This window comes from Suillus plorans (assembly GCF_016647745.1).
Source record: "Suillus plorans strain S12 chromosome Unknown HD556scaffold_1, whole genome shotgun sequence".
In the NCBI taxonomy this organism is placed as follows: Eukaryota; Fungi; Basidiomycota; class Agaricomycetes; order Boletales; family Suillaceae; genus Suillus; species Suillus plorans.
This window is the reverse complement of record NW_024537385.1, coordinates 2,419,664-2,446,662: the sequence shown is the minus strand read 5'-3', so window position 1 is coordinate 2,446,662 and position 26,999 is coordinate 2,419,664. Positions and strand designations below refer to the sequence as shown.

The 26,999-nt window shown below is 49.1% G+C and overlaps 9 protein-coding genes across 9 annotated transcripts; 6 read left to right on the top strand and 3 right to left on the bottom strand.

Annotated features, from left to right (window-relative positions):
* Nucleotides 1–824: 824 nt before the first annotated feature.
* Nucleotides 825–2,912, bottom strand: HD556DRAFT_1428473 (uncharacterized protein; the record flags this gene model as incomplete). The annotated part of the gene is made up of 9 exons (XM_041304714.1): nucleotides 825–1,085; nucleotides 1,144–1,421; nucleotides 1,443–1,802; nucleotides 1,970–2,011; nucleotides 2,057–2,426; nucleotides 2,467–2,549; nucleotides 2,607–2,683; nucleotides 2,704–2,733; nucleotides 2,794–2,912. 9 exons carry the CDS (start codon nucleotides 2,910–2,912, stop codon nucleotides 825–827), a joined length of 1,620 nt encoding a protein of 539 aa, XP_041168152.1.
* A 305-nt stretch (nucleotides 2,913–3,217) lies between these two features.
* HD556DRAFT_1223631 (uncharacterized protein) lies at nucleotides 3,218–3,846 on the top strand (the record flags this gene model as incomplete). Its single annotated transcript, XM_041296900.1, has 3 exons — nucleotides 3,218–3,379; nucleotides 3,432–3,576; nucleotides 3,635–3,846. 3 exons carry the CDS (start codon nucleotides 3,218–3,220, stop codon nucleotides 3,844–3,846), a joined length of 519 nt encoding a protein of 172 aa, XP_041168151.1.
* A 357-nt stretch (nucleotides 3,847–4,203) lies between these two features.
* On the top strand, nucleotides 4,204–5,585 carry HD556DRAFT_1223203 (uncharacterized protein; the record flags this gene model as incomplete). Its single annotated transcript, XM_041296865.1, has 2 exons — nucleotides 4,204–4,645; nucleotides 4,699–5,585. Coding segments are annotated over 2 exons (1,329 nt in total), but the record flags the coding sequence as incomplete, so codon positions are not given.
* A 1,446-nt stretch (nucleotides 5,586–7,031) lies between these two features.
* On the top strand, nucleotides 7,032–7,545 carry HD556DRAFT_1436222 (uncharacterized protein; the record flags this gene model as incomplete). The annotated part of the gene is made up of 4 exons (XM_041305532.1): nucleotides 7,032–7,168; nucleotides 7,222–7,303; nucleotides 7,357–7,405; nucleotides 7,442–7,545. 4 exons carry the CDS (start codon nucleotides 7,032–7,034, stop codon nucleotides 7,543–7,545), a joined length of 372 nt encoding a protein of 123 aa, XP_041168149.1.
* A 2,983-nt stretch (nucleotides 7,546–10,528) lies between these two features.
* HD556DRAFT_1454633 (uncharacterized protein) lies at nucleotides 10,529–13,286 on the top strand (the record flags this gene model as incomplete). The annotated part of the gene is made up of 16 exons (XM_041308105.1): nucleotides 10,529–10,562; nucleotides 10,619–10,745; nucleotides 10,819–10,937; nucleotides 10,994–11,058; nucleotides 11,108–11,175; nucleotides 11,226–11,250; nucleotides 11,303–11,359; nucleotides 11,407–11,597; nucleotides 11,653–11,747; nucleotides 11,803–12,006; nucleotides 12,062–12,206; nucleotides 12,255–12,268; nucleotides 12,329–12,444; nucleotides 12,501–12,589; nucleotides 12,643–12,777; nucleotides 12,832–13,286. 16 exons carry the CDS (start codon nucleotides 10,529–10,531, stop codon nucleotides 13,169–13,171), a joined length of 1,824 nt encoding a protein of 607 aa, XP_041168148.1. The 3' UTR covers nucleotides 13,172–13,286.
* A 2,978-nt stretch (nucleotides 13,287–16,264) lies between these two features.
* Nucleotides 16,265–16,648, top strand: HD556DRAFT_1222884 (uncharacterized protein; the record flags this gene model as incomplete). Its single annotated transcript, XM_041296841.1, has 3 exons — nucleotides 16,265–16,291; nucleotides 16,349–16,402; nucleotides 16,454–16,648. Coding segments are annotated over 3 exons (276 nt in total), but the record flags the coding sequence as incomplete, so codon positions are not given.
* A 1,357-nt stretch (nucleotides 16,649–18,005) lies between these two features.
* Nucleotides 18,006–18,555, bottom strand: HD556DRAFT_1454626 (uncharacterized protein; the record flags this gene model as incomplete). The annotated part of the gene is made up of 5 exons (XM_041308104.1): nucleotides 18,006–18,040; nucleotides 18,106–18,122; nucleotides 18,175–18,191; nucleotides 18,244–18,315; nucleotides 18,382–18,555. 5 exons carry the CDS (start codon nucleotides 18,553–18,555, stop codon nucleotides 18,006–18,008), a joined length of 315 nt encoding a protein of 104 aa, XP_041168146.1.
* Nucleotides 18,556–18,886: 331 nt separating this feature from the next.
* HD556DRAFT_1436218 (uncharacterized protein) lies at nucleotides 18,887–19,995 on the top strand (the record flags this gene model as incomplete). Its single annotated transcript, XM_041305531.1, has 6 exons — nucleotides 18,887–19,056; nucleotides 19,105–19,118; nucleotides 19,179–19,294; nucleotides 19,351–19,439; nucleotides 19,494–19,619; nucleotides 19,671–19,995. The coding sequence occupies 6 exons, from the start codon at nucleotides 18,887–18,889 to the stop codon at nucleotides 19,993–19,995; spliced, it is 840 nt and encodes a 279-aa protein (XP_041168145.1).
* A 6,092-nt stretch (nucleotides 19,996–26,087) lies between these two features.
* HD556DRAFT_1454621 (uncharacterized protein) lies at nucleotides 26,088–26,768 on the bottom strand (the record flags this gene model as incomplete). The annotated part of the gene is made up of 1 exon (XM_041308103.1): nucleotides 26,088–26,768. One exon carries the CDS (start codon nucleotides 26,766–26,768, stop codon nucleotides 26,088–26,090), a length of 681 nt encoding a protein of 226 aa, XP_041168144.1.
* Between the last annotated feature and the right edge of the window lie 231 nt (nucleotides 26,769–26,999).

The following is a 26,999-nucleotide window of genomic DNA, read 5'->3' as shown; positions in this document are numbered from 1 at the left end:
ATTCGTATTGGCGTTCGGTCTTTTGAAGTGGTCCAAGGCTGCGTCCCCCACTTTCAAATGCAGTAGCCTCATTGTCGACAACATCAAGGCGTAAACGAGGCACACCACAGTCCACCAGGGTCATCCAGTGTATGAGATATGACGATGGCGCTCCGATGAACAAGGTCATTCTTACGAATTGACGCCTGCTGAGTTTTGTCGCTACCGACATGCGGTGATCAGGACGATCTGCGGCTTGCCTAGTGCAATCAGCGCTGAAAATAGAAGCTGTGGTGAACATGAAAACAGCATGGTATGAGCATTGTACACCCTACATTTGACGCCTTAAATTCGAATTGGCAGTAATGTACCGGCATATCACAAGCTTAATGCCACAGCAAGATCATCGAAGTCGCAAGGCAGCCTCATTAAATTGGCGCGAGTCAATGGGAACCCCCTGTCCTTGCGTAGGACGACAAGTACGCAATCTACTGCGATAGTTAGGCTGCCACTTTATCGATGCAGCTGGCACGAGCGACATCATTGATAGCGCCCACCCAGCCTCGTTGTCTGTCCACGCATTTCGAGAATGAGTCGTGATTTCCAAACTTGTCTTGCCATTGCCTAATAGTCATTCGTGAGAGTTTGTGCACGGCGTGGAGTTTCCAAGCACCGTAGACCAAGAGCAGACGAGCACAGCGACACTCCTTTCAATGCGACTTATCATATGCTATTCCTCAGATTTTGCGCCTACAGAAAGTTATCCGATGAGCAGAATGTTAAGAGGGTAAACCATTGGAAAAGTACATCCAACGTCTTTGTTTTTGAGACACGCCTCGTGTTTACTATACCAGATGCCATATTGCATCTTCGCACCCGAGGAACTCCAACCACACTGCCGAGTGGTACTTTATCATTCGATATGGCCATTGCTCCATCTCTATCGACCCATCACTGTCTAGGCGGATAACACTCCAGACATTGTCGTCGATACGCACAAGCCGCACGTTGGAAAAGCCCTGGTCAATCACGTTGATGACGGAGCGTATCGGAAAGTTTGTCATACCAATGAACGTGAGAAGGGGAGGGACTCCCGGACGCAATTGCTATAATAGAATACATCAGTTCTACTCTTCTTTTCAATGACGAGCGCCATCGACTCACGTTTATGAAAAGGAGAAGGTCCTCTGCAGGCAGTACCATAATATCCATGGTGAGCGCACGAACACTCCGCGGAATAAGCCACCTTGCTAGCGAAGGAGAAAGATCTCTAGGATACGTGATATAGAGACTGCGGAGGTTCGTTAGAGAAGGTAGTACACCCCAAGCAGACGCGTCAAAACCAATGCGACGATGGTCTCCGCTAGGTACGATGAGGTGGAAAGAATGAAGATGCTTGCGATCTCTCAAGAATTCCGAGATAGCAGGCACGAGGTCCCTGTCTGTGACATGTCGATGCAGACTGATAAACTTGAGAGCAAAATGCATCAGAAACGGAAGCGAAGACCTATGCAGGCGGAACGTTGCTGATGGAGTACATTCCAGAATACCTGAAAATGTTAGTGACTGTAGTTGGTGGCCGGCAGACAAGATCTCTGAGAAGACCTGGCTGTCTACGGAAAAACAGCCCTCAAACTCGATGATCGTTAAGTAACGGACAGAGATGGCATCTGTTGGGAATTTGCAGTTTGCATTCTTGATGGACAGCGAGCGCAGGTTGTCACGATTCTGTGATATAAAGTCGTGGGTAGATGTGCTGTTCCCTCCTTCAGCTGTGATGGAGAAATGTGTAATGTGCTTGAATGGTGGGATATTAATATCCCCTGAACGATTAACAAGACTGCGGAACGTGAACATGCAGGCCGTTTTTGGGCGAGAGGAAGTATGAGACGACGTACTTGATGGACAGGCTGTAAAGACGATGGTTTGTGGCACACAGTGTTTCAAGCATGCGATTGATTAATACACTGTTGCCTGAACAAATGCGCACTGCGAAGGTTGCAGAGCTTAGGCAAAGAGTTAATTAACATTCCTAGGGAGGATTGAGACACAGTAACGCTAAATAATGAGTACAAACCAGCCTGAAACGCCAATGTATGTGACGTGTCTGAAACAGCATATACGATTAAGTTTCTGACCTGCGAGGCAAAGACAGGATCGACGAGAATGCGGGTAAGAATGTCTGCACTTCGCTGGCAGTGCCAGGCGTCGAGTTCCTGTTCTTCCTGGCTGACATTGACATCCCTGTATCTGTTCTCGGCTCTCGGGGGGTCCGGCGATGCTGTGAAATGAAGATCGGTCTCGCGGAAGATAAGCTGACTTGCGATGCGAGAGAGTGCATGTGGGACCAGTAAAAGAGACTTGAGATCACGTTTGGGAAGACACAGAGCAATTTCTCTCCAAACTTCGCCAGAAAAACGAGGCAGACCGTCAGGTTCCCTGATAAGCTTGATATTATTTGGTAAAGAAAAGGGTTGCACAAGTTACCATTTCTTGTCGTAAATGCTCAGATTGTATTATGGCTTTGACATCTTGATTTGCGGGATCTGAACCTAACACGGACATCAGATCTGAAAGATAGTGATATCAGCACACTGACGGGATCCAAGGACATGCATGAAATTGACCTTGTTGTGCAGAAGTTCGGTACCCAGCTGCTAAACGGGTTTTGGCACGTAACAAAAGAGATCTGCTGGTGGAACGCCTGAGACTTGGAGAAAGGACTGAATAGCATTTTCCATGACAATTCGGAAGCTTTGTGATACACAACGATTTAGATTTTATTTTATAAACAAAGTAATTGGACGAACGTACCCTTCGGACGGCAAATGCTGCAAAGCGTGGAGGAGAACATCAGCCTTTTTAACGTCAGACAGACACCCCGTCACATCGCGGATGCTGGCATCAAGAATGTGAGGATTGAAAACATTCATGAGGCAATTCCCTGGGACTACTGGTTGCTCCGTTGGTGTGAGGTGAAAATGGGGGGATTAAATGCGTTCCAAAGGACTTTGTATGGTGAATATGTTATACGGTCATTTTCTTGATTCCAGAACCATGTATATCATCGCACGATGGCAGAGACCGGAAAATTGGTCATGGCAAGGGGGACCGTTTTACCCCTTGCCATGGCGAAGCTGCCCTGATGTGGCGCCGCGGTCACGTGGTGTGGCTGCTTGGCTTTATTGCTCACTGCGGTCACCGCTCAAGATACTATTACTCTTGTTCTCAACGTCAGATGTACATACTCAACTGCATTGTCTTGGGCCATGGTCCTAGTCATACATTTGAGATCAAGATTGAACCAACAGAGAGTGTCAGCGCCCTCCGAAAGGCTATCAAGGACGCGAAGAAGCCACATTTTGACCATGTTGCTGCTGACGATCTTGCGCTATGGAGGGTGAGTGATCTGATGCCTACGATTGGATGCTGATGATCTGATACTTTGAAAGGTCGACCTGCCTGCCGACGAGGCGCCCAAAAACCATACACTTGATCCAAAGCAAAGCCTGTCAGCTGTGGCTAAATTGTCCAAATTTTTCTCTGAACAACCCAACGAAGAACACCTGCATATCGTTGTCCAAGGCCCACCTGCCGGTGAGTTGTCTTTCGATATTGCCATCCTTTCCTCCCTACTGACCGCGGTCTGACTTAGTGTCTTCTGGACCGCTCCACCTCCGACTCAACTGCATTGTCTTGGGCCATGGTCCTAGTCATACATTTGAGATCAAGATTGCACCAACAGAGAGTGTCAGCGCCCTCCGAAAGGCTATCAAGGATGCGAAGAAGCCGCATTTCGACCATGTTGCTGCTGACGATCTTGCGCTATGGAGGGTGAGTGATCTGATGCCTACGATTGGATGCTGATGATCTGATACTTTGAAAGGTCGACCTGCCTGCCGACGAGGCGCCCAAAAACCATACACTTGATCCAAAGCAAAGCCTGTCAGCTGTGGCTAAATTGTCCAAATTTTTCTCTGAACAACCCAACGAAGAACACCTGCATATCGTTGTCCAACCGCAGCATACCGGTAAGTTGTTTGTCAGTTTGCCACGCATTCCTTGAAAACTGATCTACATCGCGTCTGGTTATTAGTTCCTGTAGTGCCACGCATTCCACTTGTTGATACACGGTTGGCTTATCTCAAGAAGGCCTCAGGTGCTCCGTCAGCTGATGCAAAACCGGCCTCATTCGCTGCAACACAGGATAAGGAAGAGTACCTTTGCAATCGTCCTCGCAGGGCCGCGGACTCTCTTCCAGTTACTCTTCTCGAGCCTATCTTTGGCGAATTTGTGGATGATTGCCAAAATTATCAACCAACTGACTACGATAACGACTTTGTTTGGAAACTTTCGGAAAATATGTCCTCCTTCCATCCCGATGAGCTCACGCGCATGAATGTATTCAGGCATCTGCTCCGCGGCTACGGTATCATACTCCATTCCTCTGCGATTGGCTCGACAAAATATACGACTGACGGACATCTTTTGTCCGCCGACGGAAATTTTGTGCAGGTGATATTGGAGGGGAAAAATGAGATCAGAAGCCGCGGTGCCGAACCATTCGCGGAGTCAATATTGTACTACCACAAGATTCTAAAAGAGTCGAACGCCGGAATAGAGAAGTTTCGGTCTGTACTTCCATGCATCCATATCATTGTCTTCGGTTAGTTCATTTCATCAGATTCGTTGCTAAAGCCCTTTATTGACCACAACTAGGGGCATGCATTGGCTTTGCTGGCTCTGTTTTCATCGAAAAAGTCCAATGTGATGTCCTGGCCCCTATCATTCCTCTGTTTTGGCATTCAACGGACCTCCGTATGCAAGAGATGGCAGCTCGAACTTTCGGAGCTCTCAAAATTGCCATCGAGAAACTCACAAAGCTGTACTCGAGTCCAATTATCCATCTCAAAGCTGAAGATTCTCTACGACATCCCTATCCTCAGACATATACCTCTTCAAGCGGTCACATTCAGGAATTCTCGTATGACAAGACTCAGATGTTCAGGGATCGACGTATCTTCTTTGGGAAAACCGTCAATGACGCAGCTGAGAGCAAGATATGTATCAAGTTCGTCAGACACTATTCCCCTGAGGCCCACAGATTCTGTGCCAGCAAGGGGCACGCTCCGGATCTTATCGCCTACGAACCTTTAGCCGGCGGCTGGAAAATGGTGATTATGGATGTGCTTGATATTGATGAGGGTCTCCTCGCGCAACGGCCTGGCTCATATCGACCGCTGAGCGCGATGGCTGTTTCGGAACGCCTGCCACTGAAGGAGGCCATCACGTGTCTTATCGAGGATTTACACAGATACAACGGCGGCTACGTTCATGGCGACCTTCGGGATACCAATTTCGTTGTGGGAGACGACAATCAATTCATGCTGTTCGATTTCGATTGGGCTGGACCGATCGAGAAGGCCCGTTATCCTATGCATGTTAATCGGACAGATATTCGACGTCCTGAAGGCGCGTGTGATGGGAAGAAGATTGTGGCGAAGCATGACTTGGAAATGCTGAAGTATCTGTTTCCTGAGCAAGATGGTCGGGAGCCAGTTAGGAAGCGCCCTCGTCTTTCTACTGGTGAAGGGTCGTCAATTTGATCCATTTGTGTTAGATGTACAACATTGACCGGTATTCCTTTCTTTCATTCGTCATCACGGACTCTGTAGTGTACTTCATAATCTCATTGTATCACACTGTTTGCACCTAAGCGATTCTTTCCACAGCGCTGAGGTACAGTTCACATTTACTTTGCACGCTGTCTCTCACTTGCATTGTTTCGTCTCTAGACATGTCTCTTAGGTTCTACTTTTTACAATTTGATTCGCTCATAATTCGTTGTACAATACCAGTTTGTTTTGTTTTCATAAAGCTATCTTATATGACACTCCAGATGCCACTTTTAATAAATTGCACGACACAACACTGAGCGCGTGACAACGCTACTTCATCCAATCTTCAGTGCATTTATAGATGACTGAAAATCATAGAAGCAGTCTGAGTTGAGATCACATGCTCGAAATAGGTTTAGTAGATCGTACCAAGTGCGTGGTTTGAATGACAGTATTAAGATACAGCAGCGGAGATTGAGTCCCAGTAAGAACTGGTTATGACGGGAGAGGACTGTATGTGTTGAGACATGAATTACCGTATTAGTACTCTGTCAGGGTGTGCTCCTTTCTGATCTTTTCGTCATTTATTACCTTTGCAAAGTTCGCATTGCATAACATCTTCGCATCAAGCTATGTAATAGCACAAACTCCGTATTGCAAAGCGCAAACTGCACTCCCCACCATATTCCCACCTCTGAGTCAAAGGTCTCGCCATTCTCCTCCATTGGTTCTGCCCTGTGAGTGTCTCATATGTCGCTTATCTGACGGTATGAATGCACTGACCACACGAGTTTAGAACAGTGGGATGATTATCATATTTAGTCTGTATCACAGGGATCCTATTGTATTGAGACAGTGTGAGGCTGCGGTATGCATTTTCACGCGCATATATTCATGTCTGTTACAGAATTTTGTTTGTTGACGTTGTTTGAACCATTCGCTTGCGACAGGTTGCCAATAATTCTTGGATGTTCTGGACCTTGGGGGCCAAGCAGTTTGCGACCGCCAAGTCTACTAGTGAATCTTGCTGTAGACCCGCAAGGTAAGCCATTGTGTCATCATTATATACATACTACTAAGTTATTCACAACATTCCCCCACTCCTCTAGGTCGCATGTTCCAGATTCGGTCGCACACTTTCAAGTTTTGATACCTCTATTCACGGACTCTCCAATACACTTTCGCTACCGTGCATCCACTGTCGATAGTGATGTGCACGGCCCGGCTTCAGGCCGTGGGCCGGCCAAAGCCGAGCCTGATTAGGCCGAGCCGAGCCGGGCCCAAGTCAGGGCCTGACCACGGCCCAGGGCCCGGCTTGAGGTGTTGAAAAGCCTGAGCCGGCGGCTCAGGCCGCGGCTTTTTGTCCCTTATCGGCCTCGATATTTGTGACCATGTAACTATGAAAACAGGGTCAGTCCAGCTAATCCACCAACCATGTACATCCCTCCATTCGATAATCCAACAGAGGTCTCCTCAGGCTGCTTCATGTGGTTCCTCAAGATGGGTGTATTGGTTGATGCAAGAGGCACTGTCTGCGCGGTCGAATTTGCCCCTCATCATTTTGGGTTGAAGTTGGTACATCAGGCATTCGTCTCATTTAAAAATTTATGAATACCTCTGCAAGGCAACTCGTACTCCGTGGTGTTTGTGTTCCATTCAAGAGCCTCAAGCTTGTCACCAACATATACGAGTATATTCTGCACAAGGTCCGTCATCAGATCATCAAATTCCTCACGATGGACCGCTAAGCTTTTAGCAGGCATCACCCTTCGCGAGATCTCCTCATCCTCTTCCCTCCTCCTACTCGTGTCTGTCGTCCGCACTCGTTTGAGCCATATCAGCAGTTGCTGACGTGCGCTGGGCGTTTGCGCATGGCGTTCGTGGTGTTGGGAATGGCGTGGTGGAGCTTCTCAACCTGGGTGAATTCACGCGCGACTTGGAGTACTGATTTACATTGGTATGCGCGTGTCGTTGATTGCTCACCGTTACAAATATGCTTAGATTGAATTTTGGATCATTTTGTTCTTGAAAGCCGTCGTTGAGCCCAAGCCGAGCCGCGGCTTTGGCCTGGCTTGGGCTCACGGCTCGGCCTGAGCTTTTGCAAAGCCCAAGCCCCCCAAAGCCGGGCCTAAGCCGGGGCTTTCAGGCCGAGCCGGGCCCGCACATCACTAACTGTCGACATGTTTTCGTAGCTGTTTGTTATTTCAGTGCTCCCAGTGTATAATATGATCACATCCAATGCTACCTGTGTATATTTTGAGACGCGAGTGAAACGCGTGTGATGCACAATAAAATCGTATATAAGACTATTTGAGCACATTCTAGTACGGCATCGAGCTTGTTCAACTATATGCTACTACATGTTCTGATGTGTTTTTGCAGAAAAAAACATACGAGGGCATTAGGGATCTCGCACCAACATATAGAAAATGTGCGGATTGTCCCACTTTATAAGCAGAATGTGCCCTGCCGGTATTTTCTTCCCGATCACTTTCATCAACACATCCCAACACATACAGTCCTCTCCCGTCATAACCAGTTCTTACTGGGATTGAGTCCCAGTGAAAACTGACTATGACGGGAGAGGTCTATATGTGCTGAGACATGAATTACCGTATTAGTACTGTGCCAGGGTGTGCTCATTTCTTATATTTTCGTCATTTATTAGCTTTGCAAAGTTCGCATTGCATAACATCTTCGTATCAAGCTATGTAATAGCACAAATTCCGTATCACAAAGCGCAAACTGCACATCGCAAACACAAACTTTGCATCAATGTCATTGCAACTTGTGCAAGCTACGAAGGTCGTGCGGCACCCCAAAGCAACATAAATTGTTGGGGCCAAATTTCTGTTGTCCCACCCTTCTTTCTCCCCACCCTTCTTCCTCCCCACCACATTCCCACCTCCGAGTTAAAGGTCTCGCTATTCTCCTCCACTGGTTCTGCCCTGTGAGTGTCTCACATGTCGCTTATCCGACGGTATGATTGCGCTGACCACACGAGTTTAGAACAGCAGGATGATATAAAACTGAGGCCACTCTATTGTTGCGTGACTTTTTTTGTTTGTTGATGTTGTTTTAACCGTTCGCTTGCAACAGGTTACCAACGATTCTTGGATGTTCTGGACCTCGGGGGGCAAGCAGTTTGCGACAGCCAACTCTACTAGTGAATCTCCCATAAGGTAAGTCTCATCTACTAGGTCGCTTCTGATACATGGACTAAATCTGTCTCCGAAGGATGTCTCTATTAGATTCAGCACGATCCGACATACACATTTCCTACAATGTTTTTGAGTGCTTTCGAGCCGTTGTCCGCGCGTGTCATGTTTTCAAGCCGCTATGTGTTTTTGAGCTTTTTTGTACCACTTTTGTACCACCATTGCTACAGTGCCTAATATTATTCGAGCATATTTGCACACATTTTCAACCATCTGGCAAGGGGAACGAGTATATGCGTTCAAATGCGCAAATATGTTTTACGTTAAAAAAGCACCTATGTGCATGAGGAAACCCGCCCCCACATATATTGAAATGTGCGGATTCACTCACTACATGTCTTATCATGTTCTCATATGTTTTTCTATCGAGCTGCTGACAAAATCACTTATCGTCACACCACGACTCCTCCCGTCATAGTCAGTTTTCACTGGGATTGAGTCATGGAACCTTTCGAAACTGTTAAGAACATGCTCAAGGGTCGGATCCGAAGGGCTTGGCTTCAGCTCGTGCGCTGCGCCCCTTACCCGAGTACGTGCCCCTAACTTCCGAGGGTTGTCGAACGATGTCTGAAGGTTACCGGACGATGTCTGGAGGGCGTCGGGCGATGTCCGATGCACGGGAATTCCGGCGGACGTTCGGAAACAAGAGATAAGACTAATCCGGACGAAGTCCGAACTAGAAAGGAAACAGCGGAGGACTACCAGAGGTAGAGGCGGAGGTGACAAGTCTATAGGAGTCGATCCTAAGACGAGCGGAGGTCGACGAGAGAGAAACTCAAGTCGGACGGAGGAGGGAATGAGCAGAGTCTAAGATGATATTCGAACTGAGGAAACTACAGAGATTGTACAGGGGTTTATATACTACTGAGGACATAACAGAGAACAGTAAGTGCAGTGCGAAGCTATGTAAAGCTATGAAGAAAACATATGGGACGACTATCACTAGTCTATTGGAACTTAGTAAAATGAAGACGGAAATGAATAAGGAACGGAAAATAAAGCGTACTAACTGATAAGGGAAATACCAAAGGGATAAGGCACGGAAGTTAGACGCGGGTCGGATCCGGACGATACATAGAAGTCGGCCGGATCCGGAAATCCGGAAATGATGAGTGTGATAGGTCCGGGTCCGGAACGCGGGATATGACAGAAACATGTAATGCAGGCCAACCAACTTCGTGCCAGAGTAAGTCCACATCAGGAAATCATCGAGTGCCTAAGTGCCTACCCCCACCCATACCCCTGGGTACCCACACCCACAACCCACAGTGGGTTATAGATACCCATGACATTGCCTAATAGTAATGAACAATCCGAGTTGTAGGTTGAGTTGATTGAGTTTTAGGTGATGCCTTGCATGCAGACGAATCACCTTTGGCGTTGGCGAGTGCCAGAAAGTTGACTTGATGTTTTCAACCGCCGCTGTTGCTACTACTCATGAGGCGCTGACAAGGTTTTCGAGGTCTTGTCATTACTTGCAATTGGATTTGTATGTTCGCGGAAGTTGAAATTTCAGCGCTGGAGCTGCAATTAACGCTCGTTGTAGAGCACCGTCCCTGCTGCACTGGTTTTCTTATCACACCGTTCTGGATCCACGTGTTTTCTTATCAGACGCCCCGCTCTTGTGATGCCCATGTCTTCTCTATTCTATAATCAGGTCGCCGTTCTAGATAAAGTACCTCAGAGGAGAACTCTTTCCTAGATCAAATTACCATGGCTAATGCTCTTCACCCTCTCCACATCCATGGTACTCAATTCTTGTCGTCCAGTACTATCATCAACCCCGCTGAATATATCCAACAGGTATCACCGTCGATTTCAGCAAGTTGAAAACGAATGTAGAGTCTGCTGAAGTACGGATTGGCAAATTCAATTCGCCAATTAAACGTGAAGAAGGGAAGAGTTTATGCGAGACGTTTTCTCCACCCATGTAGCTTTTACTTAAGCACTCAACCCTAACTTATATTCTCACCTGAGTTACTTTGGTGTCTCTTTTGCTTTAGAATGTTTTCTCGCGGGAATATATTTTCCTTACGTATGCAGTACAAGGGACGTTTTGTGATGAAGACCAAAGACATTACTTTCGACCCAAATGATACTTTCCTGGTATCTAGTGGACAAGGTAAAACAATAACAATAGCACTCTCACCTCACACGAACTCAACTTTACATCTGTAGAATACATCAAGTGGTATAAAAAAATCCGGGTCGTCGTCGATCTTTCTGGTGATACTTCAACTAAAGTAAGGATCCACGTTTGGCACCGAAACCGTCTAAGTCGTAGATTAGCAGGCTGTCTCTTCTGGCCAAAGCTCTGGGCTCCTGCCTACCACTGCCGACATATTTGAGAGCTGTCCTCGGTGAGTCAGGGTGATCATGAGGCACTGGCTTTGAGGCTGACGCTCCCAAGGTTCCGAATTCTGGTAATAGGAAAGGTATCTGACTTCCTCCAATCTCGGGCCAGTGTTGACGACGTACTTTTAATAGACAGGTGTTGGCAAGTCATCCCTGATCGACCACGTATTTGGAGTAGGCGAACAACAAGTGAGCAACGACACTTCAACGAGCATAGATACTGATACTGTCAATAGATCATCGAGCACAATAAGCCAGGCGAGGCTATCATCAACAAGGAGTTCACCTCACCTGAGAACGACAGGTTCGTTCTCCACGATAGCAAAGGTTTCGAACCAGGGGAAGTAGAAAACCTCACAATAGTCCAAAAAATTATCGAACGTCGGAGGAACATGCCGGATTTGAAAGATCAGCTGCATGCTGTTTGGTGGGGATTCTATCTTGACCATTCCGTTATGGTAGACTAACCAAGTACATGGAAGGCTTTGCTTTCAGATACCCCGTGCAGGCAGATGTTTACTAGAGACGGGAACGGAGGAGTTCCTGGAATTGAAACGTAATGGAACGCTGGGAAACGGTAAGTGAATCGTTAACTATTTCTTTGCTACGTCGGGGCTCACACTTTGTCCAAGTTCCCATTATCGTCGTCCTTACTAAATACGATATGCTCATCGAACACGTGGAGCGAAATCTAGATGAAGCTTCTCTCGATGAATCGAGCGATGAAGCTTTCGAAGAACTCGTCAAGAGCACAGCAAAAGCAGAGGTGCAGGATACCTGCATCGGACCTCTAGAGGAATTTTCAGGGTCTGATATCCCCCACGCCACGATCTCCAGTGTGTACCAATACTCTGACAGGTTTATGCGTGCTTCTGAAGTGTAATATTGCAGCCGCCAAAGGCTACGAGGAGACACTCACCCATCTGATTGAAATAACTGAAAGTTGTGTGAATCAGCATCTTGCGCCCGAGGCCGCGGTGATGACCTCCGTCGCTCAGCGAGTGCATCCTGGACTCAAAATAGATGCATTAATTAAGTAAGTCTTGCTTGCCTCATTCTTATCTGGTGATTTATGCAATGTCAGGATTGGCAAGCAAAGTTTGTCCCAGTTTCGCGTTCATAATCACTGAATACACTCTAAATCTCAATGTCTTGCAGGATACTGGAAGGCGCTCACATCATGTCCAATGTTCAAGAAACACCAGATGCAGGATTGTCTACGTGTGCTTCATAATGACATCATCGAGGTGTGGAACTTCCGTGACTCTCATCATGTGATGGCTATCTTATTTGTCGTCGTTGCATTCGCGCTAACATGATTTGCGCATAGTACTTGCGCAGCCAAGAGTTCAGGGATTTGATGATGAAAATGGCCGATAAGACACAAGCTGGATCTACAGCTAATCCCAACACGACCTTGTAGGCCGGTCTTTTGTGTGACAGATAAATTTTATCTCATTGAATGTTTACAGGAAATTTGGGTTATCCATGGTTGGCACTATTGCGGGCATCGTGTCCGCATTAGCGGGACCTGCAGCTCCCATCGTAGTACCAATCGCAGCAGGCGCCGTGGTCGTCGTATGGGTTCGCGAAGTATACAAGATGTCGTATGCACCACTATTTTTTTCGTGTGTGAAAGGATATCGACACTTCTTTGTTAGCCACGTGGTGCTTCAGCGCTTCATGGCATACATCATGCACTTGACACTTGTGTTGCAGACACTTTTTATCGTGTCAGAAAGCCAGGAACTCACTCGTAGGGCCATCAAGCTTGCAGTCAAATCCTACGTCGCCTCCTCAATAAGCGAAGAGGTTCTTACTCGGATTCAGGATTATGTTGGGGGATTGGCTGTCTTGGAACACGCGGATAAGGATACCTTGGATAAAATCGAAGAGATGATGCAATTTTACAAGATCGATGGAGCACAAATCACCGAACTTGCAGCACAAATGTCCAACCTTCAGACAAATATTTATTTGTTACCAGACGAACCATGGTAAATCGAGAAGTCGTAGCACTCGATTGTTTCTTTCTTGGATGGTTTTGGGCGTGGGCGGTGTTTGAGTGTTGACGCGATTACAGACAGTGCTCGCTTGTACTATACAACTGGATTTACTATACCCGATTGTAACAATGTAACCTATGCTCTACTGTGTTCTATTGACGTGATGTACTTAGTATTGCTAGATTTTACTCGAGCCTCCAACGTGCCGAGGTATTGTAACAGTTCACAAAAACTTGGCCTCATGCACAGACAATCGTTCGACGTCTTTCGAACAGGCCATGATGCACTGGATTTAGATGCTCGGTGAGCTAATGAAAGAAAATAATGAGCAGTGCGATGGTCCCCACTGACCTTTTAGTGTTGAGGATCGATGTAGGTTCGTTCCAGTGGTGGTAAGCCACACGGTATGACCGTAGACCAGAGCGCATCCATTGCAGGCTCGCAAAATATTTTGCATGTCGTCGCAAGCGCCGCAGGGGAATCACGAGCAAAAGTACGTTGCGAGATAAATTCAGGATCCCTGAAATGCAGATCAGTGCAACTGTATGCTGGAGGATCTCAGCAACGATGCGGTACGGTAGAGCTCGATGCATGTCGTTTATCGAGTCTCTCCTGATTCTAGATGGGTATACGACGTACGAATTACGCAGCTGCATACAACATGAGGCCTGAGGAATACACGAGTCAGAGGTCGATGTAGCTTTGATCATTCGGAAGCGACGGAATATCTGTGTTGGGTCACAAGGATCCGTAAGAGTGGGCAAGGCGGAGAACGTAAAAGCACCTGGGTGCTAGCCACATATTGAGGCGGTTGGTATCTCGATCACGGGTCACAGGGTCCATGCCTGAAGGGTAGCAGCACCTAACAGCTGGTCTCTAAAGAAGCATGAGCGCTAACTAACCGTGCTTCCTTCTCCCATCATACATTTCGAATCAGTCACTGTTACGGACTAGGATAGTTCGAGCTCTCCCTAGGCGGATTGCCTAATCTGATAGCGGGCTCGCTACTGGAGAGACGGGGATCTTCTCTCGAATGAGAGGTTCGGGGGTTCCACTTAAGGTAGCGTCGGCTTTCCTTAAGGTGCGGCTTAGACTGAAGGACTGGGACTGTCTTTCAGAGGAAGTTCTGGATAAAACCTAGTAGAATCAAGTAGGGAATATACATGATTCTGTCTGCTCTATATACTGTCGTCCGTGTGCACAGACCAATACTACGTTCGGTAGGTAGGTATGAGTGTGTCTATACAAGGGCATCTTATCTGATGCCATGCGGGCGATTATCTATACATGAGGCTTACCATGCCTCTCTTATCTGTCCTCAAGGCGAAGCATGCCTTGGAGTCTAACTGCGCATGCTGAGGCATGCGGCTTCTCTTCTGACCATGAAGCAGAGCTTCTCCATGATCCGGGTCGAGGACCATCTAGGTCCGATCAGATGTAGCCTAGGCTGGTCTAGGTCATCTAACGGCATCCAGGCCGTTCCAGGTGTCTCTACGAGTCTCCGTTGAGTCGGTAAGTCTTCCAAGACGGTGCATATGGTGGGATAGGGGCTAAGGTTATGATGACCTCCGTAGGAGGGGTTCTCGGTTACATGTTATTGTAACAGTCACGGTATGGTCGCTCCAAGCCTCCATACATACGTATTTGGTACGCCCTCGACCATTTACAAGCGACCAATTAATTCTCTCTCTATCTTTGAAGGGTCCATGGGAAAAGGTACTAGTAGATGTGACGAAGAAGTATTGGTGTAGCCTTATAATCATTGCAGTGTGCAGTGTGAACCGGCAAATACCCCACCCGAAGCCAGATTCAGTGGGCAATGGGCAGTATAGATATATATTGGATGCAAATTGAATGCGTACCTTCAAAGGCAGAATCAGGTTTGTTGATATTTGAAATTAGTCACGGTCATGTGCCGCTTTGAAGGTCAGCTTTTGCGCTCTCCGAGTCCTTGCCGCGCCATGAGTTTGCGCAAGTCTCCCATACTTAGTAGTCATACATTGCGAGGAAGACAGTCAGTTCCTTCATGATAATAAGTTATCCTCCAACCGCTTACAGGAGAACTTCAAGTTGATCCCAGTGAGTCTCCCAGGCCGACTCAACCTGAGGTATGTCATATGGTGTTCTTATGACATACATGTTTTCCATTTTATATAATTAATGACGACTGCAGGGTGTTGAGGAGGTGTTTTATGTTAGGCGTCAATACTTATCTGTGACAGTGTGGGTGCACGCAGCGCCATCATGAGCTCGGCATACACGAGGGTACCTCGCAGCTGAAGCACTGACCCATGGCTTGCCCTCAGCCTCTATATAAATTCACAGCAGCTCGAAGTCGACTTTTCCCCAAATCAAATCAGCATGGCCAATACTCCTCACGCCCCAACGGTTTCCTGGCATCTCCACGTGTATGGTACTCAATTCCTGTCGTCACGTAGTACCATTAACCCCACTGAATATATCCAATAGGTATCACCGTCGATTTCAGCAAGTCGAAAACGAATATAGAGTCTATTGAAGTACGGACCAGCAAGCATTCACCAATTGAACTTGAACGTGAATCAGGAAAGATTTTTCGACGGACATTTTCTAAGCCCACGTAAGTACTCGGCCCCAACACATGTTCTCACCTGAGTCGCTATTGTGTTTGTTGCCATAGGGCGCTTTCTCAAGGGGATACATTCTCCTTACATTTGCGGTGCAAGGCGTGGCTTAGGATGAAGACCGAGTATCAAGACATTCCTTTCAACCCAGACGACATGTTTCGCGCGTGTCATGCAAGACAAGGTGAAACAAGAATTATCGCGTTCTCATTTTGATCATCTACGAACTCGACCTCACATCCCTAGGATACAACAAAATTCATAAGAAAATCAGTATCTTCGTCGACCTTTCTGGGAATACAGTAATCGAAGTAAGTATCCCCGTCTTGCATCGAAACTGTCTAAGTCATGGATTAGCAGACTGAGCAGTCTACCTCTTCCGCTAAAGACCTTGAGCTCCGGCCTACAACTTCTGAAATATTTCAGAAGTGTCCTTGGTGAGTCAGGATGATCATAAAGTGCCGTCCTTGAGGTTGACGCTCCCAAGGTTCCGGATTCTGGTGATAGGAAAGGTATTTAGCAGCTGTCTTTCTCCGATATCGGGCCAGTTTTGACGTGCTTTTAAATAGTCTGGCATCGGCAAGTCATCGCTGATCAACCACATATTTAAAGTGAAAAAAACGGTGGGCCAAACGCGATGCTTCAACCAGCACAGCTACTCATACTGTCCATAGATCATCGCCCATGAGAAGCCAGGCGAGGCCAGCATCGACCATGAGTTCATCTCGCCTGAGAACGAGAGGCTTGTTCTCCACGATAGCAAGGGTTTCGAACCAGGGGAAGAAGACAACCTCAAAATAGTCCAAGATTTTATCGAACGTCGGAGGAACATGCCTGCTATGGAACATCAGTTGCACGCTGTTTGGTAGATTCTATCTCGACCATTCCATTATGGTGGGCTGACCAAATACATGGAAGGCTTTGCTTTGAGATACCCCGTGCAAGTGGACGTTTGCTAGAGACGGGGACAGAGGATTTCCTGAAATCGAAACATAGTGGAATGCTGGGAAACGGTATGTTCATCGATCCTATCTCTCTCTTACGTTGGAGCTCACACTTTGTCAAAGTTCCCGTTGTAGAGACTCGTGCCTCGCATTGTGTAATATGGCACTTTCCACTAGGGAGTACACAGCACGACTTGCAGCATCACTCTGTGTGCTATCCACAGCTATTCCCTTACGCGCGCGCGCTTTCCCGCGCTTCAGCGCCCTATAGCGCCAGCCATCCAGAAGCATCCATCCACTGTCCACCAAGCTCTCTAGTGCGTGTATTTCCATTTCCCTTATTTACATATCATCCCACCTTTATTTATATCATGGACCCTTACTTACATATAGCTTTACATACCTTACTCGGTAGCGCTTCGGCTCCGCGTGACAGCGCTTAGGCGCCGTATATAAGCGCCAGCATTACATACTATTACGGAACTTAACTTTTTCCAACTAAGACTCTACCTCCCACTTACCCACTTACCACCTAGAGAATATAGTTGCAATCTATTCTTTGACACCTCGCACCAGTATCTCTTGTTATTCATCTAATCACCACTTAAGCAAACTCACACTTACTCTCACTTGTCTCCGCTCACGCGCGCTTCCCGCGCCTCGCGCGTACCTTCGCTTTCCCGCGCCTCGCGCGCACCTGCGCGCTTTCTCGCGCTTCGCATTGGCCGACCAGTAGCGCCTTCAGCGCCTACTCCTAGAACCTTGCTGCACTCGCTTCCCCTTTAGGGTCAAACGTACTTGTCTTCTCAAGAATAGCAGACTAGGCAACGCGCGACCTCACAACATTATAGATACAGTTTGGAGCATTCATTTGTTCCTCTCAGTATTGTTGTTTCTACACCGTCATCGCCATTCTCACTAAATACGATATGCTCATCGATCGGGTGGAGCGAAATCTAGATGAAGCCTCTCTCGATGGATTGGACGACGAAGCCATCAAGGAACTCGCCAAGCAACAAGCTGATGCTGAGGTTCAGGTAGGGATCCGCACGGGTATACCCTGGGGTGTCGGGGACCTGACCCGCACCCGCACCCCGAGGTATACCCGGACCCGCACGAAGGGTGCGGGTTTTTGGGGGGTATGGCCAGCTCGTACCCTCACCCGCACCCGTGCAGGGTTTACCCGTGGGTAGTACATATAAATATCAAGTTAGAAATATGAAAAAAATGATTGTAAAATAGAACTTACTAAGACATTGCGAACGGTGGGCAACGACTTCGATCAGTATGGCTTGAGCTCGATGGAGGATCGACACACTATGAACAATAGACAATGACTTCAATCAGTATGGCTTGAGCTCGAACGAGGACGACACACTCACGTTCTATGAACATTGGGCTACGACTTGGATCAGAATGGCTCTTGCTTGAACGAGGATCGGCGCACTCACATACTGCGAACGTTGGGCTACGACTTGGATCAGCATAGCTCTTGCTTGAACGAGGATCGGCGCACTCACATCCTGCGAACGTTGGGTGACGACTTGGATCAGCATGGCTCTTGCTCGAACAAAGATCGGCATGCTCACATCCTGTGAACATTGGGCGACAACTTGGATCAGCATGGCTCTTGCTCGAACGAGGATCGGCGCACTCACATCCTGCAAACGTTGTGCTACGACTTGGATCAGCACGGCTCTTGCTCGAACGAAGATCGGCATGCTCACATCCTGCGAACATTGGGCGACGACTTGGATCAGCATGGCTCTTGCTCGAACGAGGATCAGCGCACTCACATACTGCAAACGGTGGGCGACGACTTGGGTCAGCATGGCTCGAGCTTGAAGGCAGGCGTTGTGTTGAAGAAGATGGAGGGGTATAGCACGCTATAGTAGGTAGTGTAAGCATTAGCAATAGGACAAGTGTAGTAAGTACCGCTATAGTTCTCGATTATGTAATGTACCGGTCAAACCCGAGCGCGGGTGTGGGGTGTGGGTCCGGGTACTCAAAGTGCGGACCCCCACCCGTACCCCAGTAGTACCCATACCCGTGCATATGCCTAGGTTCAGGACAGCTGCATTGGACCTCTAAAGCAATTTTCAGGGTCTGGTATTCCCCACGCCACGACCTCTAGTGTGTATCGATACTCTGACAGGTTCATGCATGTCTCTGAAGTGCAATATCACAGCCAAAGAAGACTACAAGGAGACTCTCAACCGCCTGATAAAGATAACTGAAAGCTCTGTCAGTCAGCATTCTACATCCGAGGCCACGGTGATGATCTCCATCGCTCAGCGAGTGGACCCTGGACTCAAAATAAAGGCATCGATTGAGTGAGCCTTGCTTGCTTCATTTTTATCTGGTCATTTACGCATTGTCAGGGTTGGCAAGAAAAGTGCGTCCCGCTTTCGCGTTCGTAATTACTGAATACGGTCTAAACCTTCGTGTCTTGAAGGGTATTGGAAGGCGCTTATGTCATGCCCAAGGTTCAGGAACCGCAAGATGTGGGATTGTCTATACGTGCTTCACACTGACATCGTCGATGTATGGAACTTCTATGACCCTCATCTTGTGATGGCTATCTCATTTGTCGTCATCGCACCCGCCCTAACGTGATTTATGCACAGTACTTGCACAGCCAAGAGTTCAGGGAACTGATGATGAAAATGGTCGATACGATACAAGCTGGACCTACACCTAATCTCAAGAAGACCATGTAGGCCGGTCTTTTGTGTGACGGATGAATTTTTATCTCATTTAATGTTTACAGGACCTCTGGATTATCCATGCTGGGCACTATTGCGGGCATGATGTCGGGACCTGCGGCTCCCATCGTAGTACCAATCGCCGCAGGTGTCGTACTCGCCACGTGGGTTTACGAGGTATACCAGATATCGTACGCACCACTATTTTCGTGTACGAAAGGATATCGATAATTCTTTGTCAGTCATGCGGTGCTTCAGCGTTTCATGTCCTACATCATCCACTTGACGCTTGTGCTGCAGACACTTTATCTTGTGTCAGACGGCCAGGGACTCACTCATAGGGCCATCAAGCTGGTGGTCGCTTCCTACCTCGCCTCCCCAATGAGTGGAGAAGTTTTTACTCGGATTCAGGATTACGATATGCAATTGACGATCCTGGAACGCGCAGATCACGATACCTTGGATAAAATCGCTGAGGTGATGCAATTCTATAGCATCGACGAGACACAAATGTCCAAACTTCGGGAAAAGCCTCTAGTAGATTTGTCATCGGACGAACCATGGTAAATCGAGAAGTTGTAGCACTCGATTGTATGTTTCGTGGATCGTTTTGTGTATGGGCGATGTCTGAGTACTGAGGCGATTAAGAAGGTACTATACAACTAGATTTATGGCCGATCATAACAATGTAGTCTCATGTACCAAGTTACTGCTAGATTTTACTCGAGCCCTCTGAGTAAAACATGTTAAGGTACTGAATTTCAATGCTTGGTGAGCTAATGAGAATAAAGCACAAGTCCGATGGTATTGAGTATATATTTTCAAATGTAGTAGTGTAGCGTTCCTAAAAACCTTGACTTCAACAAGACATCATCTCTCCATAGTTTCTGACATATTCCTTATCGTTTCTTACTCTACAGTATTCAAACTGTTGGTAAGGGCAGTTGATCTTCCCCCCACCATTTGTAAGGATCGCGGTCGTAGCTGTCCACGTGACTCACCGCATCACTCTTCGTAACCGAGCCATGCCGCTTTCTTTTACATCTCCTTCTCACTCTTTCGTTATCTCACCTTGTGCCCAAACTTCACGATCTCCTTGCTTCACCGAAGTATTTTCACCTCGCCATATGCTCACCACGCTCGTTCCGGTCTAGTCAAGTATTCGAAAAACGTATATATACTCCCCATGTAACTCATACCTACAGCGAATCCTACAGTGAGATCCCCGCTCCAAGAACGACCGAAAGCTCCTCCAAAAAGTCCTCGTCTCAAGTCTTAGTCCCATCTCTCTTCGTGTTACCTACACGTCTTGTTTCTATCTCGTTTCGTTCGCAATTCCCTGCCGAACGCACACCCAGCCTTACACATTTAGTTCTGACAGTTCTCTCATCTAAAACCTTATTGGCGTTTGACACACATGACAACACGATGCGGCTTAGCGTCGGAGTCACAGGAATTCAAACTCACTATATAGTCATTATCTCTCGTTTGCCTCCCTTCCCTCAGTTCGTTGTTCTACGACTGAGGGTACGTTTACCGTTTCACTATATGTTACCTAGACACTAACGCAACCTCTGTAGTCTGACGTTGTCTAGGTACATACTAATATCAGTTCGTTGTTCTACGACTGAGGTCTGACGTTGTCTAGACTCTATAGGTTATGAGCCCTGCTCACTCGTAAGGAACGAGCGAGCGGAAACCCCCTAGACGCCGCCAAGCCTTTAATATACCTGACAGGACATCAACGTCGCCGGCGTGCAACGCTACACGCTGAACCATTCGACGTCATCGAAACGTTCATATTTTCCCTTTCCGGGCGAGAAGCATCGCATCAATAGACGCGTCCCCTTAAATAGCGGGATCCATTCGCGTTTCCCCCTTCCTGCATCCTTCTCGCTTACCATCACTGGCTGGGATGGCAAAACATCACTTACGATCCAACAGTACCAACACCAGCATTCCCAAACCAGCTCCGTCTATTACTACACCTTCTGCGACAATCGCAAACACGCTCCAGCCTCCTGCTACACGCGGGGCCGGGACAAGCACTTCTACTATGTCGACTACTATGAGCTTGAAAGTGGTTGCGATTACTCTGAGCCACACGGACCTCGAGAAAATCGAACTTCTCAACCGAGGACAGAACAATTGGGGGACTTGGTCCGCCAAGATGCGCAACTACCTGCTACTCAAGCATGGGGGAGGTTACCTCCTTGGCATTATAACGCGCCCGGACGAAACCATAGATCCTGCTGGCGCCTATACTTGGGACCTCAACAATCTATGCATTGTCGCGGCGTTGAGCACTCGCTCGTGCACGGAGGACCAAGACTTTTTACTCCCATTCGTCGACGCGCACACTGCGTGGAAGGCTCTTAGATCTCGCCACGAGCAAGTAGGCCCTATTGCCCAAATTCTTCTCATTCAGCAGGCCTTTGCCCTTCGCTACCGTCGCTCTGAGCGCTTCTCGCTCACCAGTACCCAACTTGCCGAACTCGCCAGGCGCATATATGCTATTGGTATCCCCAAGGAGGAAGACTTCCTTACTATCATCATGCTCAACGCCATGAGTGAGGACCTTCCCCACGTACGCAACCATGTCGCCGATGCTATCGCAATTAGTACGTCGTCTGCTCCCTATGGTCCCAGCAATATCCGTTCCCGTCTCGAACTTGAGCAACAACTTGTCGATAACAACAAGGGCAAGGGATCTGGCGACATCGCCATGGTGGCTTCCAACAAAGGAAAGTTCAACCGTAGTCGCTCCACCAATCCAACCATTTGCACCGACTGCGGGCAATCCACTCACACCAGCTGCTGCTCTACATGTGGAGGGTGGTGGCATTCCGCTAAAGATTGCTACGGGAAAGGAGGAGCTATGGAGGGTAAGAAGGACGAAGTCATTGCACGTCGGCGTGCTGCACGCCCCGCTGGTAACTCTACGAAGACAGCGGGGACCTCTTCCTCACGCCCTACTAAGGGTGCTTCCACTGGGAAGCCAGGTGGTCTACGCTACGACACTAACAGTCGTGCGTATCTTCTGGATGCTGAGACCCACGAGGCCATTTTCATCGCCAGCACCCCTTCACCCTCTCCCTCCAATACAGATGCTACCACACCTACCAAGGAGTTTGCGGGCCTCGCGTACGACAGCCCCACGTCTGCCTTCATTGAGGAACTTCCCGAGGATGCATACGACGCGTTACTTGCTGCTGTCGACCTCCAAGCTAGTGTTGACTGGCGTGCGCACTCCCGACCAGTGGACTTCGCCGGTTTGGCCTACAAAGCGCCGAACCAACGTGCGCGCACTCCCGTTGATCCATCCATTGTTCCCTTCTTCCTCGACAGCGGTGCCTCCGTGCACATCAGCAACACCGAGGCAGATTTCTACACCTTGCGTCCCATTCCTCCCCGCATCGTCAGCGGCATTGGTAACTCGTCCATCCAGGCTGTTGGTGTCGGGACTATTCGCTTGATTATCGCGAAGGGTATTCATTTGACGCTTGATCACGTCCTCTTCATCCCTAACGCCACAGTCCGCCTGTTATCTGTCTCTGCTATGTGCACTGCGCACCGTTGCGTTGCGTCCTTCGACGCTACTTCCTGCTGGGTTCAAGCCCGCAGTGGTACTCGCATGCTCACCGGGACTCTGACTTCTCGTCGCCTCTACACGCTTTCTGGAGGACAACTGTCCGCAGACCACGCGTACCTTGCGCATCGCACTCCTAACCTGGAGACTTGGCATAAGCGTCTGGGCCATGCGAACTATCGCACAATCTACGACTTTGCCCGCTCTGGGCTAGCTACCGGTATGCCCATTGATCTCTCCTCACTCCCTCCCGTTTGTGACGCTTGCATTCTCGGCAAACAGACAAAGACAAGTGTACCGAAGGTTAGAGAGGGAGAACGCGCAAATTGCAGGCTCAGGATTGTACATGTCGACTTGATGGAGCATCCGGATACTGTATCCGTCGCGGGAAATAAATACATAATGGATATCATTGACGATTTCTCCTCTTATTCCTGGTCCATTCCCCTTGCGTCAAAGAGTGACGCGTTTCCAGCCCTGCAAGCTTGGGAACGTGCACGTGATGTCGAGACTGGTCTTAAGGTTGGCATCTTTCGTTCTGACAACGGCGAACTGAAGTCAGCGGGAATGCGTGAATGGCTTCTGACCCGGGGTACCTCACACCAGTTTACAGCCCCTTATACTTCAGCCCATAATGGCCGCGTCGAGCGCCTGCACCGCACCTTAATGGGGAAGGCACGCGCTATGCGTTCCTCTTGCAACGTACCCGCTAATCGCTGGGATGAGTTTGTTCTGACAGCTAACTATCTGTCTAACCGGACGCCTGTCACATCCCAAGCTGGGCATACCCCGTACAAAGCCTGGTTCAGTTGCCAGCCTGATCTCTCACATTTACGCGAAATTGGATGTCGTGCCTTTGTGCTTATCCAGAACCGGCACAACCCTAAAATCTTCGAGCGCTCAGCCGAATGTGTTCTCATCGGGTATTCGCTGGATTCTAAAGCTTACAGGTGCTATCATCGCCCCTCCAATAAAGTGTTTGTTTCATATAATGTTTCGTTCATTGAATCCTTTAATGACCACTCTACGTCCTTACAACCTGGAAAAGTACTGTCTAATCCTTCCGCGTCCTCTAGGTCTGACGCACCAGACACGCCATCTTCATTCTCTCAGCGCGCCTCTGTCTGTGACGCTGAGGACGAGCCTACTGAGGCTCCCCCTACAGTGTCAGCGCCCACTCCAACTGACACACCCCGCCGCTCTTCACGCGCACCTGTTCCCTCCGAGAGACGTTGTGCCGCCAACGGTGTCCCATACGCCACTGCTGCCCAACGAGCCGCATTGGCGTCCTTGGCTGCTGTGGACCACCTTCGCGCCCTTGATGGTGGGACTGACCTTGCATTAGCTGCTGATGTTGAGGCGCTGGAATCCGAGCTGGCCCTACTTGCCGAGGTATTTGCTGCCGTCCCTGATGATTTTGATCATGAGCTAGCAGATGACCCCACTACTTACGCCGATGCGATGGCATCTCCTTATGCTCGCGAATGGACAGCAGCCCTCCAGGAGGAGTTCAAATCCCTTAAGGACTTGGGTGTCTACAAGCTTGTTCCCCGCTCGACCATACCTACCGGTCGAAAACTCATGAAGGGACGGCCAGTTTTCAAGCTGAAGCGAGACCAGAATGGCGCTCCTGCACGCTTTAAGGCACGCTATGTATGCAAAGGTTACTCCACTGTCTGGGGACAAGATTATACGAAAACCTTGGCACCCACAGCACGTCTCGAATCCTTCCGAATACTTGCTCACTTGGGCGCTGCTCTGGACTGGGAGATCGAGCAGTTGGATATCAAAACGGCCTTCCTGTACGGGTTGCTGGATTCTGACGAAGTCTGTTACATGGAACAGCCGGAGGGATTTGTTGCACCCGGTTTTGAAGATCATGTTTGGGAACTCCAGAAGGGACTTTACGGAATGAAGCAGGGTGGACTGGTGTGGAACAAGACACTCAACGAAGCGATGTTGTCATGGGGCTTCACACGCTTGAAGAGTGAACACTGCATTTACTTCCGTCGTTCTGTCGCAGGTACCCTCCTCATCGCTGTCCACGTTGACGACTTCTTCACCGTCAGTAGTTCCAAAGCTGCGCTTGCCGCCTTTAAAGCCGAGCTACGCACTAAGTGGCAGGTTGCAGAGCTAGGTGAGGCTCATTTCTGCCTCGGTATCGCCATCCAACGCGATCGGCCTACACGAACCATCATGCTCTCACAGACGGCACTGATTGACCGTATCATACATCAATTCGGCCTCAAAGACGCAGTACCCTGCGCTGTACCCATGGAGCCTGGGCTGCGTCTATCCCGCCGAGACCATTCCCCGAAGACGGATGTCGAACGGGAACTCATGTCTCGTACGCCCTACAGATCACTAGTTGGCTCATTAATGTACCTTGCTATTGGGACCCGCCCTGACATCTCCTACGCAGTACAGCAACTCTGCAAGTTCCTTGACTCTTATGGCCCCGTCCACTGGGAAGCTGCGAAACGCGTCGTTCGATACCTCAAAGGCACGCGGTCATCCCAGCTCGTCCTCGGTGGCGATCATGTCGCGCGACTTCTGGGCTACACTGACAGTGACCTGGCGAGCTGCGTTGACACACGCAGGTCCGTCAGTGGTTACTAGGGATCCGCACGGGTATACCCTGGGGTGTCGGGGACCTGACCCGCACCCGCACCCGGCAAAAACCCGTACCCGCTCTGACGGGTACGGGTTTTCGGCGGGTACAACAAGCTCAGACCCGTACCCGCACCCGTGCAGGGTTTACCCGCGGGTACCATAGGTATCACCACCAGTGCTTAGCACATATGTCCAGCACACGTCAGCGAATGCTGACGTGACTCGAACATATGTGGATGGCACAAGAAGGAGGAGTGGAGGCACGGCGCGAATGACGGACGCGTCGAAATAGACGCTGATGTCGTGGCAGGTGGTGTGTCACATACGATCAAAGTCGAAGGTGAGCGTGTCGAAATGGGAGATGGTGGTGTGGTGGCGCGAGAGTGTGATGTGTCAGGCGTCGCGTCCTCATTGCAGAAAATGGGGGCAGAGTCAGGACGGCAACTTACTGACAAGATCATTCCTTCCTCCTCTCGTTCCTCCTCTTTTCCTTCTCTCTTCGTCCTGGTGTCTTCCGTGTGCATTCGAGCCACGCCAGCATTCGCTGGCGTGGTCTGAGCGTGTACGCTTGATGCTGGCGAGTCAGTGTGTCGCGTAGGTGTTGGCGTCGTAGATGGGATGGTGGTGTTGGTGTCGTGGATGGTGGTGTTGGTGTCGTGGATGGTGGCATTGGCGTCGAGGATGGTGGCGTCGGCGTCGTGGATGGTGGCGTTGGCGTCGTGGATGGTGGCGTTGGCGTGAAAGCTGGTGGTGGTGCGAGTGCTGGGCGCACAAAGATAGGCGCTGGCGACGTGACGCGTATGACGTCGTCGTTGTTGCTGGGGGTAGAGTCTTCAATGTGAGTACTCACTTTCAGCGTGCCCAAAGTCTCGTCTCCTCGAGTTCCTCTTTCCTCCTTCATCTCTATACCATCCCTTCTCCCTTCCTCGATTCTCTTGTCCTTTCGTCTTCGCGTGTCGTCCGCGTGTGTTTGCATCGCGTCAACACTTGTTGACGTGTTTCGGGCGCGCGCGCTGTGAACGTGGAGTTGGTGGACTTGGGAAGGCGCGTTAGGTGCCGGTGTTGGTGGTGGTGCCGGTTGTAGCGTGCACGCGGGAAGTATGGCGTCCGCTATTACTGATGCAGGAGGTGCTACCATTTATGGAAGGCACGGGTATAGCTGGGGTACGGGTAAGAGCGCGGGTCTTAGAATCCCGACCCGTACCCGTACCCCAGTAGTACCCGTACCCGTGACCCGCGCGGGTTACCCGTACCCGTGCAGATCCCTAGTGGTTACTGCTGCTCTCTGGGACTTGGTGCAATTACTTGGAGCGCACGACAGCAAAAGACCGTCTCGCTCTCAACCTGCAAAGCAGAGTACATCGCAGCT